Genomic DNA, 15,399 nt, shown 5'->3' with positions numbered 1-15,399 from the left:
TCAGTTACTGAGTTTGCCTTACTCCATCTTTAGCTAGATGATAAAAGTAATTAGGCATTAAGGCACTGTTCTAAGTGCTTTACATATATTAACTTATTTAATCCTTACAACAACCCTATGAGATAGGTGCTTTTATTCTCTCCATTTACAGATGAGAAAACTGAGTCATCCATAAATTATGAAACCTGCCTACAGTCACACTGCTGTGATTCAAATCCAGGCAGTCTGATACCTGACCCCATGATCTTAATCATAATCACTCTTCTAAACTGCATTTTCAATAATCTTAAAATATCTGTTTAGGGGCACCTGGGTGGCTCAGTCGGTTGAACATCGGACTCTTGATTTCAGCTCAGGTCATGATCCCAGGGTCATGGGATCAAGCCCTGTGTTGGGCTCCACACTGAGCCTGCTTGAGATTCATATTCTTTCTTTCTTTCTCTCTCTCTCTCTCTCTCTCTCTCTCCCCCCCCCACCTCTGCCCTTCTCCTTCATTCATCCTCTCCCTAAAATTAAAAAAAAAAAAAAAAAAGACCTACATATGCATATCTGTCTTAGTGTTTAACATAGCAAGCAAAAACAAAAGAAAAAGAACCAAAACATTAAAGATTTTAACCTCAAAAGATTTAAGATTAAAACAAAATTTTATTTTATTTATCTTTTTTTTTTTTTTTTTAAGGTTTTATTTTTGGGGCACCTGGGTGGCTCAGTCAGTTAAGCAGCCGACTTGATTTCAACTCAAGTCATGATCACATGGTTCATGAGTTCAAGCCCCACCTTGGGTTCTGTGCTGACAGTGTAGAGCCTGCTTGGGATTCTCTCTCCCTCTCTCTCTGTTTTTCCTCCACTTGCCTTTCTCTCTCTCAAAGTAAAGAAACTAAAAAATTAAAAATAAAGATTAAAAAAAATTTTTTTTTAATTTTAAGAGAGAGAGAGCACTCATGCACAAGTTGGGAAGAGGGGCAAAGGCAGAGGGAGAGAGAAAGCAGGAGAGAGGAGCAAAGAGAGAGGGTGAGAGAGTCTTAAGCAGGCTCCATGCTCAGTATGGTGCCCAACTCCAGGCTTGATCCCATAACCCTGGGCTCAATCCCTCAACCCTCCCTCAACCCTGGGATCATGACCTGAGCTGAAATCAAGAGTTGGAGGCTCAACTGACTGAGCCCTCCAGGCACCCCTAAAAGATTTTATTTTTAAGTAATCTCTATACCCAAAGTGGGGCTTCAACTTACAACCCCGAGATCAAGATCACATGCTCTACCGACTGAGATAGCGAGGCACCTCAAATCAAAATTTTACAAGATGACTCTAGGGCACCTGAGTGGCTCAGGCATTAAGCATCTGACTTCAGCTCAGGTCACGATCTCACAGTTCATGAGCTTGAGCCCCACATCGGGTGACCTCAAGCCCTGCTTCAGGTGAGCACAAGCCCCACTTCTGGTAAAAACACAAGCCCCAGGTTTAGGGAAAAAAAAAGGAGCACCTGGGTGGCTCAGTCGGTTAAGCATCTGACTTCAGCTTAGGTCATGACCTCATGGTTTATGGGTTTGAAACCTGCATCAGGCTCTGTGCTGACAGCTCAGAGCCTGGAACCTGCTTTGGATTCTGTGTCTCCCTCTGTCTCTCCCCCACTTGCACACACACACTCTCTCTCTCTTTCCCTCTCAAAAATAAATTAATATTAAAACAAATTTTGAAAAAGGGGGGGCTCCTGAGTGGCTCAGTCGGTTAAGTGTCTGGCTTCAGCTCGGGTCACAATCTTGTGGTTCATGGGTTTGAGCCCCACGTCAGGCTCTGTGCTGACAGCTCAGAGCCTGGAGCCTGCTTCAGATTCTGTGTCTCCTCCTCTCTCTGCCCCTCCCATGCTTATGCTCTGTCTCTCTCTGCCTCTAATAAATAAACGTTAAAAAACAAAAAACAAAAAACAACACAAGCTCCAGGTGAGCCCCGTTTCTCTCCCTCTCTCTCTGCCCCTTGCTCACTTTGTCCTCTCTCCAAAACACAAAAATAAAAATAAAAATAAAAGATGAGTCTAATAATACAGCAAGTGGTATACCCAAAGAATTTTTAAAAATGTTCTATTTATTTTTGAGAGGGTACGAGTGGGGCAGGGGCAGAGAGAGGGGGACAGAACATCCGAGGTGGGCTCTGCACTGACAGCACAGAGCCTGATGTGAGGGTCAAACTCACAAACCGCGAGATTACAACCTGAGCTGAAGATGGACGCGCCACTGACTGAGTCACTCAGGTGCCCCCAAAGTATAACTTCTAAAAGAAAAATAAGGATTGTTTCACATGAAAGTCTATAAATACCACTACTCTTCAGCGGCAAAAAGCTTTTAATTACCAACTTTCCTTCAAGGCAAATAAATTTATCCCTCATAGACTGCTTTAACATCAGAAAGAGAGATCCAGGAAGACATCCAAGGGGGACAGGGAACCCGGATGGCTAGGTGCCATGTATGAACACTTAGCAGTGGGAAGCACATCATGAATCAGACCACATGTTTGGGAAGAATCCTACAGAAGCACCAAAGCCACTATGGACAACAATGGAGACAGTATTTAATCCAAATCAATACATTATGCTGAACAAAGATCAGATTTATATCTAGCTATGTGTTGGAATCAATAGAGCTGATTAACTGCTCTGAAAAAGCAATTAACTAACATTCTACTAATTAACTGAGATATGTTTCAAAAGTTAAAAACCACATTGGATTGGAGATGTTTAAAGTTTTGACTTAGAAACTATTTCAGGGGGAAGACACCCATAATGCTAGAAAGAAGTCTGCAGTTTACAGAAGTCCAGAAGGAGAAATAAGGATAACCATAGTTCATTCCTTTGTTCTGTTTCTATAATTAGTCCAAATAAAATGTGGATTTATCTCGGGGCTCACCTTAAATTGCTCTTTCTATCACAGAACTCATATGAAGTAGGTAACATGGGGAACCACACACTAGGTTGAGTTCTAAAGACACAGAATATGGTAATCAGAATAATTAAAAATGTCAAATATTATCACAAGGCTTATAATTTAAAAAAATAACCAACTGTCTGCCCCACGCCATCCCACCACCAAATTCACCTCTTTTAACTGCTGTTGCATGTGGTGTGTTACACCTACATCATTCCTCTACTGTCAAGATGCACTCTATGTATTCTACACCTGATCCCTTCCGGCACTTCCACAAGTCCAAGTGCCTTCACCTCCTCTGGCCTTGACTATACTAACTGGTTTCCCTACTTCCATTCTAAACCCCTTTAGTTCATTTGACACAAAACAACTATTTAAAAAACGAAAAATCAGGGGTGCCTGGGTGGCTCAGTCGGTTAAGCGTCTGACTTCGGCTCAGGTCATGATCTTGCAGTTTGTGGGTTCAAGTCCTGCATGGGGCTCTGTGCTGACAGCTCAGAGCCTGGAGCCTGCTTCAGATTCTGTGTCCCTCTCTCTCTCTGCCCCTCTCCTGCTCAAGTTCTGTCCCTCTGTTTCTCAAAAATAAATAAACAGTAAAAAAAAAAAAAAAAAAAAATCAGATCACACTACTCTATTGTCTAAAATACACCCAGGCTTTAATAAGCATGGAGTAAATTCAAAGCTCCTTTCTACATAATGCAAAGCCCCCACATAATTTGGTTCCTGCCTGTATCTCTGACCACAGTTCCTAAGCTCTCTCTCCCTCGGTCACCATATCTGCTGATGAGAGAAACAAAGGCAAGAGAAATGTAACATAAGTTAAATCTCTTTACAGCTTGCAGCCCCCTGATAGACACCTGAAACCTGCAGAGTGTGACCTTCCTCAAGCAACTCATGGCTGCCTTACTTCCTTAATGTTTTTGTGTTATTAAAGACTAAAAATAAGAGTAGCCTTGTCTTAACAGTAGCTAGCCCCTCAAGGTCCTGAAAGCCTTGGTTTCAAATTCCTTAGAAACTACGCTATCTCTAACCCCACTAACTTAAAAGTATATAATCAGTCACTCCTCAAAACCCCAGTGCAGCTCTTTCTGCCCACAGGTTCTGTCCTGCTGCTGTAATTAAATCACCCCTTTGCACCAAAGAGGCCTCAAGAATTCTTTCTTAGCCGTTTGCTCAAGAACCCCATCAGAGCCACAACGGCTTTCCTAATTGTTTCTTGAACAGTCAAGCTCATGCATACCTCAAGGTCTACACTTGCTATTTCCTCCACCTGGAACACTCTTCAGATGTTCTCATGGCTGGCTCCTTCTCATCATATTAGGCACTGTTCAGATGTTATCCCTCAGGAAAGGCTTCCTTCACCATGCCCTACTTAATATATCCCTCGCTCCCATGCCACCATCCCAGTCACACTCCACTTAATAACCCTGGTTCTTTTTTTCTTTTTAATGTTTATTTATTTATTTTGAGAGAGAGAGAGAGAGAGCATGTGCATGAGCAGGGGGAGGGGCAGAGAGAGAGGGGAGAGAGAATCCTAAGTAAGCTCTGCTCTGTCAGCACAAAGGCTGATGCAGGGCTTGATCTCATGAACTGTGAGATCATGAGTTGAGCAGAAAACAGGAGTCAGACGCTCAACCAACTGAGCCACCCAGGTGCCTCCCTGGTTTATTCTCTTCAGAGCAGTAATCATTATATGACATTAAATTATGTGTTACTTATATGGTTATTGTTTGTCTCTTTTAAGTCATGAAAATTCCATTAAGTTAGCAGCTTTTCCTGACCTACTGCTCATCTCTAGGGCTTCATTCTATGGCAGCACATATCAGAAGCTCAAAGATATTTGAATTTGTTGCCTAATTTCCTGAGGATCTTAAGTTACTTTGAAATCCTTGTTTAATAATAAAAAAAAAAAAATTCATAATGAAAAATTTCAAACACAAGAGAATAGTATAACAAACTATTATACACAGTTTTGTATATTGCAACTTGCAACTTTTGTATATTTGCTACTTGCAACCAATCTTATTCCAATTATCCCCTTAGCCATTTCATCTCCCACCAGATTATTTTGAAGTAAATCTCAGATAACATTTCATATATAAACACCCAGTCTGTATCTTACAAAAATAAATTCATAGATATATAAATTTTTGCAATATGCAGAATCTTTAAAAATTCACAAAATTCAGGGCCCATCTCCATCTGGGATCTAGCTATCAGAATCTACAGTGAGGCCTAGGCATATGTATTCCTGAAATTTTCTTCAGATGTTCTGATTCAGCTAGATTGTAACACAACCAAAGATTGACATCTGGGAATGGTTCTAGAAGAGTCAGAATTGTCGATTACATAAGAACCATCTAAGGAGAGCCACTACAGCTGAAAATACCATTTACAAAACAAAGTTTCTGAGTTAGAACACCAAAAGAATATTAGAATTTAAAAAGAAAAACAGGAGGATGAATACTGAATCGAAGACACCTTACTTGGATACAGAAAGTGGCTGATTAAATTCTTCTTCCGCAGCAATGTTGCTCTCTTCAAAGCTGGGAATATCAACTGCTTTTAATGAAGATGCACTACCTGGAAGACTTGTGACTCCATTATTAATATCAACAGAAAAATTCATGTCCTCACTGGAAATCTTTGTATCATCTTGCCTCAGCTGAGATTCAGGCTCTTGACCATCGCCTGCTGCATTCCAAAACAAGCTGGCACCTAGAGGTTAAATGATGAGCCAGATACTGAAACAAATATTCTACTATAAAAATAAACCTCTGACAAACCTCTAAGACTAACTCTATTATTTTAACACTATTACCTAGAAATGTCTTCAGATTATATTTTTTTCAGAAATGCCATAAAGAGGTTAGGTGAAAAGACAGAAAACTGGTGCACAAAGGTAAAGGGGACATTCTGGGCCCTCTCTTCAAGATGTGTGGCTCTCAAATGATGTGTTTTACATATTAAGGTTCTGAATATGATTTGGGGTGTACGTATGTGTACTGAAAACTGCTGTTATGAAAAACAAGGGAAAATAATATAAATACAAATTCCTAGGCTCTGTGATTTTTATCCTTAAACACGGTTATTTATGAGACTACTCAGGGGCATATCAGGCAAGTATTAAGAATCAAATGTTTCCCAAACTTTATGGAGCATTTGCACAATTATTTGCAGAACTATTTACATTTACTCTTATTGGCTTACTGTTTTTCTTTAAATCAACTCACTTTATTTTTACCTAGCTTCACCATTTCTGTGAAACCACAGATTTGATGTGCTGTATTTTTCCAATACTCTTAAGAATAAATGTATCTACAAAATATAAAACATTCATCTTTAAACCATCCCAAATTATCTTTTGAATCTGAGTGGTATGCATTCCACAACTTGGGAAATACTGCTATGCATAATGACTTAAAGAAATAGTTAAAATCAAAAAGTACATCCAAGTCAAAATGGTTTGTACTTTGAGGGTCAACCTGGGCGATTAAAAAAAAAAAAATTAATAAATGAATGATTTAATTTTGTATTCATAAAACATTAAAACCTGTCTTAAGAAAGGACAATTATAAAAAAGTTACATGAGTGCTGCTACTCTTCTGGAATATTTATCAATATATACCTTCAGGAAACTAAGTATCATTGTAGAAGAAACATGTTTCTAAAAGTCACTTATTCTAATGATTATTAATAACGCATTTTTCTGCATATAAGTAATAACCACCCTAGATCATCCAAGCTGAATTACTGAATATGAATCTATGCAGTTTGAAAATAATTTCAGAATGTAAGTTTAAACATGTAAATGACTTCATTCAATGATCTCTTATTCAGCACACATGATTCAGGCATCATGTTAACTAATGAGATACAATAGTGAATAAGGTAGTGTTTCAGATCCCCAAAGCTTATGGATGAGAAGCAACTGTAATATAGTAAGTAGAGAGTTTTATAGGAGCAAACATAGATGTTTGCTATCTATGTACGTTTGGTTAGCTCACGATACCCGCAGCTCCTTGTCCACCACCCCTCTACATTACACACACACACACACACACTTTCTCTGGGGACTACCACCCCTGCAATTAACAAAGGTAGGACTCCAAAAGACATGTTCCTATTATGTGCTTCTCACCCCCCTTACCGCTGAACCAGGGATTAAACCCTAATCCAAACTAGGCCATTCAGGTTCTCTGCAATTTGAAACAAGACTGAAGACAGTAACCTGGTTTGTGTAACACATACCCTTTGGAGCTTTGGGTGAGCTGTATTTTAAGATGCAAAGCAGTGAAGAAAGAATGAGTAAATCAGCCACACACAATAGTTGAACAGTCCTAATGGTATTCCAGTTTCCAGTTCTAGTTTTTTCCTGAAGTCCAGCCCCATTCTTGGCCTTGGTTTTCATGAAACATCCTCATATCCTTCCAGTAAATTCCCCTTCCTTGCTTAAATTATTTCAAAGTGGTTTATATTACTTGCAGCCAAAGAATCTTGACTAATATTCAGTAATAACTGACTTACTGTACATGAGGTTCTTGCTCCCCTCCCTCCGTGCTCCCCTCCACGTGGATAGTTAACAAATGGGTTCAGAAATAGAATACAGAAATCTGCCTTCTTTCTTTTTTCTCCCTCTCAAATCTTTACTTTCCAGCTCAAATCTCCATCTGCTACTTTTCCAAGTCTTAGGTCATCAGCCCACCTCCACTCTTCTGATGTTTGAGTATCACCATCTTCATTTCCAAAAGCAGCTCAAATGCAACAGATATTTACACTGAACTCATCCTCTCTTCCCTGCTTCCCTAGGTCATCTAGGCTGAAAATCCTAGGATAACTTTTATTTTCATCTTTAATAAACTTTCAATATTAGAATAGGTCTAGATTGATAGAGATGATAATACAGAGTTCCTGTACACTCTCCTCACCCAGTTTCTCCTGTGCCATCTTATGGCACATTTTTCAAAATCAAGAAACCAATGTTGGTGCATGACAAAAATCTCCAGATTTTATTTGAATTTCACCAATTTTTCCACTAATGTCCTTTTTCTGTTCCAGGATCCAAACCAGGGTATTACACTGCAATTAGCAGGAGTACTTTTGAATCCTATACCTCCTCCACTGCCACATCCAATTAGTTACCAAATCTTATTAACACCCTGCACAACTCTTTCTCTTCATTATTGTCACCATCACTCTATGTACTAATAGGCATCTTGCTGGATCTTGGGGACACTCTTGAGGACATTCTTAAAGATCTCAAAGGGTCTGGTGATGAGCAAACATGCAAGCAAAGAAATATACATCATTCACATTATTAATTGATTTTTTAAAAAGACCTTCAATGATGCATACCAAATAAAGGAGACTTTCCTTTTTAAAAGATGTAATAAAGGCTCTCCATAAAATATTACAGTACTAGACAATTCAGAGCCTGTGTTTTCTCACTGTGCCCATACTATTTTCTCTACCCACCCTATTCTGCCATCTCTCAATTCCACCTACTAAAATCCTACATACCCTTCAAGGCCCAGAGTCAGTAACACCGCATAGATGAAAAAAACTTTCCCTGATCCCTCAAACCACAGATGATTTTTCTTACAAGAATTGGGTCCAGCCTAGGAATGTATCAAATACTATGTATGATGTCATGTGGTTTCACATTTGTTTTCAAATACAGTTCTCTTTCATGAAGAGTAAAATTACACAAAGACTTAAATAAGTGATAACTCTCATCACCCTGGTTTTGGTTCTATTTGTACCATGCACCAATTTCAACATCAAAATTTTAAAAGTAGATATGAAAAGCATTTTTTAAAATTCCTTCCAAATAAAAAAAACAATTACCTGTGCTCACAGCAATGCTCACACTTTTTCTCATGTGCAAGCCAGGAGAAGACTGTGCTTCCATGGAAACCAGCTCCATCTGTCTTGCTGCTTGTGCCGTGTTTTCAACAGAGGTTGTCTTAGGGGAACAGGGCTGCAGAGACTGTGCCTCCAATAAACGCTGAATCTGTATCAATTAACAACACATTTTAAACTGGCCATGGAAGTAATCACCAAATTGCAGTGGAGTTTAAAAATGAATTACAAAGTGTCCCAGTTACAAATAAGTGGCTTTTAACTAGATTTTTTTCACATTTCAGTTAGATCATACCATAAAACTTATTCAATGCAGAAATCACTATCCTTCATTATTAAGACCCACTTAAGTGGGCTAAACGTAAATTTTATTTTATTTTACTATTTATTTATTTATTTTAGTTTTTGAGAGTGAGTGTGAGCAAGCAGGGCAGGGGCAGAAGGAACAGGAGAGAATCTTAAGCAGGCTCCACTCCTAGCGAGGAGCCCAACATGGGGCTCGATCTCATGACCGTGAGGATCATGCCTTGACCCAAAATCAAGGGTTGGACACTCAACCCACTGAGCCACTCAGGCACACTTTTATTATTTCTTTTAAAGTAAACTCCAGGCCCAACGTGGGGCTTAAACTTATAACCCCAAGATCAAGAGTTGCATGCTCTACTGACTGAGCCAGCCAGGTGTCCCATGGCTAAGCATAAATTTAAAAGTGAAACACAGGGGCACCTGGCTGGCTCAGTCGGAAGAGCATGTGTCTCTTGATCTCGGGGTTGTGAGTTCAAGCCCCATGCTGGGTGCAGAGATTACTTGAAAAAAAAAAAAAAAATTAATAAACCAAAAAAAGTAAAAACATGAAGGTATTTAGATTGACATTCATAACTTTAAACTTGTGTAAAAAAGCCTAAATGTTAGGACTTCAAATAAATATTTCAAGAGTGCCTGGTTCGCTTAGTCAATTGAGGGTCCAGCTTCGGCTCAGGTCATGATCTCATGGTTCATGAGTTCAAGTCCTGCATCAGGCTCTGTGCTGACAGCTTGGAGCCTGGAGCCTGCTTCGGATTCTGGGTCTCCCTCTCTCTCTGCCCCTTCCCACTCTTTCACTGTCTCAAAAATAAACATTTAAATAAATAAATAAAAATTTCATTCCTATTCCACCTACAAATCAAAAGTAAGATAAGAGCTACACTTAACCAAATATTCAACATTTTTACACAAGGTTCTTCTTATAAAGGTTAACCAGAATAGCCCATGTTTGGCTGTGCTAAACTGGAATTATTAGGTTTTTTTTAATGTTTATTTATTTTTGAGAGAGTGCAAGGGGGAAGAGGCAGAAAGAGAGGGGACAGAGGATCCAAAGCAGGCTGTGCACTGCCAACAGCAAGCCCAACGCGGGGCTCGAAGCCACGAACTGCGAGACCACGACCTGAGCCAAAGTTGGATGCTTAACAGACTGAGCCACTCAGGCACCTCACAACTGAAATTATTAATAACAGTAGTGAACACTTACTGTTTCCTGTTTACAAGATACTGTATTAAGAGTGTTTATGTAAGATTAATACAACCATCCCATGAAGAATGTACTACTATTTTTTAAATGACTTTTTTTTTTTAAGTTTATTTATTTTGAGAGAGAGAGTGCTCACACGAGAAGGGGAAGGGCAGAGAGAAAAGGAGAAAGAGAATCCCAAGCAGGCTCCACACTGTCAGCACAGAACCCAACACAGGGCTCGAATTCATGAACCATGAGATCATGACTTGAGCTGAAACCAAGAGTTGGACACTTAACTGACTGAGCCACCCAGGTGCCCCAAGAACGTACTACTATTTTAAGTTTACTTATTTTGAGAGAGACAAAGCAGCACAAGTGGGGGAGAGGCAGAGAGACAAGCCTGACACAGGGCTCAAACCCACAAAACTGTGAGATCACAACCTGGGCCGAAACCAAGAGTCGGATGCTTAACTGAGCCACCCATGCATCTCAAGAATGTGCTACTATTAAACACACTTTACAGATAAAAAACTTGAGAAATTAAAAATAAAGTCACTTGCTCAGAACATGTAACTAATAAGTAGCAATGCTAAGGTTCAAACACCAAGTTTTCTTTACTCCTTTTAAAACTGAAATAGAATTCACATACCATTTAAAACTCATCCCTTTAAAGTATACAATTCAGTATTTTTTAGTAAAGCCACCACAAGTTTGCAACCATCACCACCATCTAATTCTAGAACATTTTCATCAATCCCCTGAAAAAACTCTGTAACCATTAGCAGTCACTCTCTATTGCCCATCCCTAGCCTCTGGCAACCACTAATTTACTTTCTGTCTCCACATATTTGCCTATTCTAAACATCTGATATAAATGAAACCACATAATATGTGGCCTTGTATTTTGCTTCTTTTACTTAGTATAACATTTTCAAAGTTCATCCATGTTGTTGTATCTACCAATACCTTGTGGCTGAATAATATTCTGTGTGTGGATATGTCACAGTGTGTTTATCCATTCATCAGTTGATGGGCATTGAGTTGCTTTCACTTTTAGCTATTATAATGTTACTATGAACATTTGTCTGTAAGATTTTATGTGCTCATATTTTTTCATTTCTCTTGGGTATATACTTAGGAGTGGAAGAGCCTCACTTTTTAAACACTGTGATTTTCTACTTCCCTGTAAATTACACTAATGTGTTTAATTCGTCTCACTTATTTCAGCAAATTAACTTTACTAATATAAGAAAATATAACTTATCCACAAATTATCAAGATAGGTAGAAATACAGCCTGCATTAATAATACAAAATAGCCTATGTACTTATAGTGGTTTGTAGCATAGACTTTGGTGTCATGATGTAAGTTTAAATCCTACTCTGCTACCTTTTGGATAAGCTTTTTAACCACTATGAGCTTCAATATCACCTAAAGCTAAAGTAGTCGTAAGGATTAAGAGACAAATAAAATAGTTGTAACTTTTTGACTGCTGACTACAGTCAGGTCCTACACTAACCACTTGATACACGTACATACACACACACACATAAACTCATTTAACCTTCAAATCTACATGTAATAGCAATCACTGCTCACAATTCACAGATGAGAAGAGTGAGGTTTAGAGAAATCACACAAGAAACACTTGATAATAAAGCTACAGTAATTAACTAAATAGTACTGGTGCTGGAATAGACAGGCAAATCAATGGAGAATATGGTACAGAAATAGATACAAATACATGGTACTTCTATTATAAAAAAATACATCTCCAATCATTAACAAAAGATCCATTATTCAATAAATATATGAGGCCAGTTATCTGATTATTAAAAAGGGAAAAATCTCTTATCTCACATATCAAAATAAAGCAAAAAATATAATTCTGAAGGGGGAGAGAAGATGAAGAATATATTTTTTACAATCTGGAAGAGAAAAGGGCTTTCTAAACATAATTAACACCCAAAAAGAAAATGATAAATCTAATTATATCTAAACTGGAATATTCTGTACAAACAAATGGTTAAAACACAAAACATTTAACACAAACTGTAAGAAATGCTTACCACATACATATGATAAAAAATCAATTTCCTCAATATACAATGAGCTCTTAAAAATTTAATTAGAAAAAAACCTAAAATGGGTAAATGACAGACTTTATACAAAGAAAAAATAGCCAATAAATAATAAAATGATCAATCTTGATTATAATAATATAGTGCAAATTAAAACAATTTCTACTTATGACTGATACTCATTTTTTATTTAAGAGAGAGCGTGCGAGCAGGGGAAAGGGGTGAAAAGAGAGAAAGAAAGAGAGAAAGGGAGAATCTCAAGCTGAAACATTTAGCTACATTAAAATTTCTGCCAAATATCTGTAAGGATTTATAAAAATCAAGCTTATATTTTACAATTTCAGAGAATTTACCTAGGTTTAAAAAACAGCAAAACTACATTTTTCTCAAGTGTCTCATCTATACCATTTTTAAGCAGCATTTTTATTTATTTGTATTTTATTTATTTTAAAAAGTTTACTTTGAGAGAGAGAGAGAGCACATGCACAAGCATGCAAGGAGGGGAAAGGACAGAGAGAGAGAGAGAGAGAGAGAGAGAGAGAAAGAGAGAGAGAGAGAGAGAGAGAACCCCAAGCAGGCCCCACACTGCCAGAATGGAGCCCAACACAGGGTTTGGCCTCAGAAATGAAAGATCATGAACTGAGCCAAAATCAAGAGTCTTTTAACCAGCTCAGCCACCCAGACACCCCTATTTATATATTTATTTTTAAGTTTACTTATCTAAGTAATCTCTACACCCAATGTGGGGCATGAACTCATGACCCTGAAATCAAGAGTCCCATGCTCTTCTGACTGAGCTATCCAGGTATCCTTAAGCAGAATTTTTTATGTATCATTACCTTTTTTTGTTTTTGCAAAATGCAAAACAACTTTACAAAACAAAGATGTTAAAAAAATCATACATGCATATAATGCCGATTATACATATATTTGCATAGTTATAGGATGATGGAAGAAGTATAGAAGAATATATTTCAGGTTGTTTTCATTCATACTCATGGGAACGGGAAGGAAGATGGTAGGGGATTTGGGGTACATATGTGGGAGAAAGGTGCCAGTAAGGAAAGGAAAAAAAAAAAAAACAACGGCACAAAACTGAATGGTGTAATATAATTAAAAGACTAAAAACTGCCATAAATGCCTGAAGAAAGGAAGCATTTCATAATATAATGAATGAAATCCATCTAGTATAGATACACAGAAGATGTTCCAGAACTACTCTTGAAAGGTACACTGGCTGAAACTTATTAAACATACTACAGGGTTGACAAGTTAGAGATGCATCAGAATCCATTGTGCAGGCTTTATATCTAGTGGTATACCAAGGTCTAGTAAATTACATAGACTTTCTGTTAGAGGCAACAAATGAAAAGAAAAATGCAGTTATATTGTAGGTTAGGATACACACCAGGCAGAGAAGAAAAGGCCTGCTTTCTACTCCTGGTTCTACTCCTAACTAGCAATGTGTCATTGTCTAAAGTATACTCTCTCTAATCCCTTTTGCATTTATCTGTAAAACAACAGGAACTAGAATCCACTTTCCAAGTTTCCTTCTAGTTCTGATATTCTACAATTTTTTTTAATGTTTATTTATTTTGAAAGACAGAGAGAGCAAGCAGGGGAGGGGCAAAGAGAGAGAAGAAAGAGAATTTCAAGCAGGCTCTGAGCCATCAGCACAGACCCCAATGGGGGGGCTCTAAGTTACTTACGAATCAGGAGACTGACCTGAGCAGAAATCAAGAGTCAGACACTCAACCAATGGAGCCACCTGGGCACCCCTGATATTCTACAGTTTTACTCCATAAAATGTAATTACTGAAGAATTGCCAGTTATTTTTAAGTAATCATATTAATACCAAGAACTTAGAAGAAGTAAGAAAGCTTGCAAACCTGTGCCTGAAGCAGTCTCAGCTGTCTGTCCTGTTCTGTGAGGAACCTATATGCATCCGGAGACAGTCCCATCATTCCATTATCTGGCCCGGTCTTGGGTGTGTGTGTGCACACTGCACAGGGCCGTGGGTTACATGCGTCCACGTGTGAAGGCAGTCTTGCCACAGGCGATGGTTCCACAGTGCTGTGGGGAGGGCAACCACCCGTGCTTCCCTGGGGTCTCAAGGCTATAGGACTACTTGAAGCACAGAATGCATTAGAGTACAGAGCTGGACATCCACCTGGGTGAAATAACGAATGTTTGTGAAGGGCTTCAGACTGGAGGTCTTGAATGGACCCCACTGTATTCATTCCTTGCCAAGAATTTACTGGACTATACTGAATATGGCCATGATGCTGACAACAACTGCAGACATTTGTAGAATAGTAAGATGGTGGTGGTGGAGTAGGTATCTGAAGTTCCATTGGTCTTCCTGAATTACAGGATGAAAAAACAAAATTGTGTGGGTGGGTCTGTGAGGCAAGAGAAGACTGCTTGGAATTAAATGTGGAGGATCCTATAAGATATTCTTCTTTGTGTAAATTTGTATCAGGAGATGGCCCATTAAGAGAAGATGGTTTACCACTGTTCCTGTTATGGGGGTTCCCTTTTTTACAGGTAGATGATTGTCTTACTTCGCCATGTCTTAAAGGAACAGTGCTCTGGGTTAACTGATTTGGTAACCCTCTCAAGGAAGGCTCTCCAGCTTTAGCTTCTAGGTTGTGTTCGTCATCGTAAAGCTGGGGTTGCAATGGATCCAAGTGTTCAGAGTGGTTAATCAACAAAGAAGGGTTTTCATTATTCACCATTTCCAATGGCTTAGGAAGAGGATTTGATTCTAAGAAATTGCCATCCAACACAAGCGAAAGTTCAGGAACTGATGGTTGGATCTTAGAAACCTATAAATAGGAAATAAATGAAAGAGGGAAAGTATTTTTTAGGATGCCTCACTTTCTTCACACTAATATTTTCCAAATTATATCCAGTTACTTATTAAAAAGTGTTTATTCTTTATTTAGACAGTTGACACATATTTTCTGGGCATCTTCTACGTGCCAGCACTAGGAATGTAACTGTGAGGAAAATAAACAAGGTCCCTGCCCTAACAAACTTACTTAACAA

The 15,399-nt window shown here is 38.5% G+C and overlaps 1 protein-coding gene across 7 annotated transcripts in view; it reads right to left on the bottom strand.

Moving 5' to 3' along the window:
• STIL (STIL centriolar assembly protein) overlaps positions 1-15,399 on the bottom strand; it is a 63,853-nt gene that overhangs the window by 19,353 nt on the left and 29,101 nt on the right. For all 7 annotated transcript variants that reach the window (XM_078451931.2, XM_078451933.2, XM_078451932.2 and 4 more), the window contains 3 exons: positions 14,238-15,176; positions 8,763-8,928; positions 5,402-5,633 (listed from right to left, as the gene is read on the bottom strand). In XM_078451931.2, coding sequence (XP_078308057.2) covers positions 5,402-5,633; positions 8,763-8,928; positions 14,238-15,176 — 1,337 coding nt within the window. The remainder of the gene's footprint in view (positions 1-5,401; positions 5,634-8,762; positions 8,929-14,237; positions 15,177-15,399) is intronic.

The sequence above is a fragment of the Panthera onca genome, chromosome C1 (assembly GCF_046562875.1).
Source record: "Panthera onca isolate mPanOnc1 chromosome C1, mPanOnc1 haplotype 2, whole genome shotgun sequence".
NCBI lineage: Eukaryota > Metazoa > Chordata > Mammalia > Carnivora > Felidae > Panthera > Panthera onca.
This window is presented reverse-complemented; position numbering and strand designations above follow the sequence as displayed.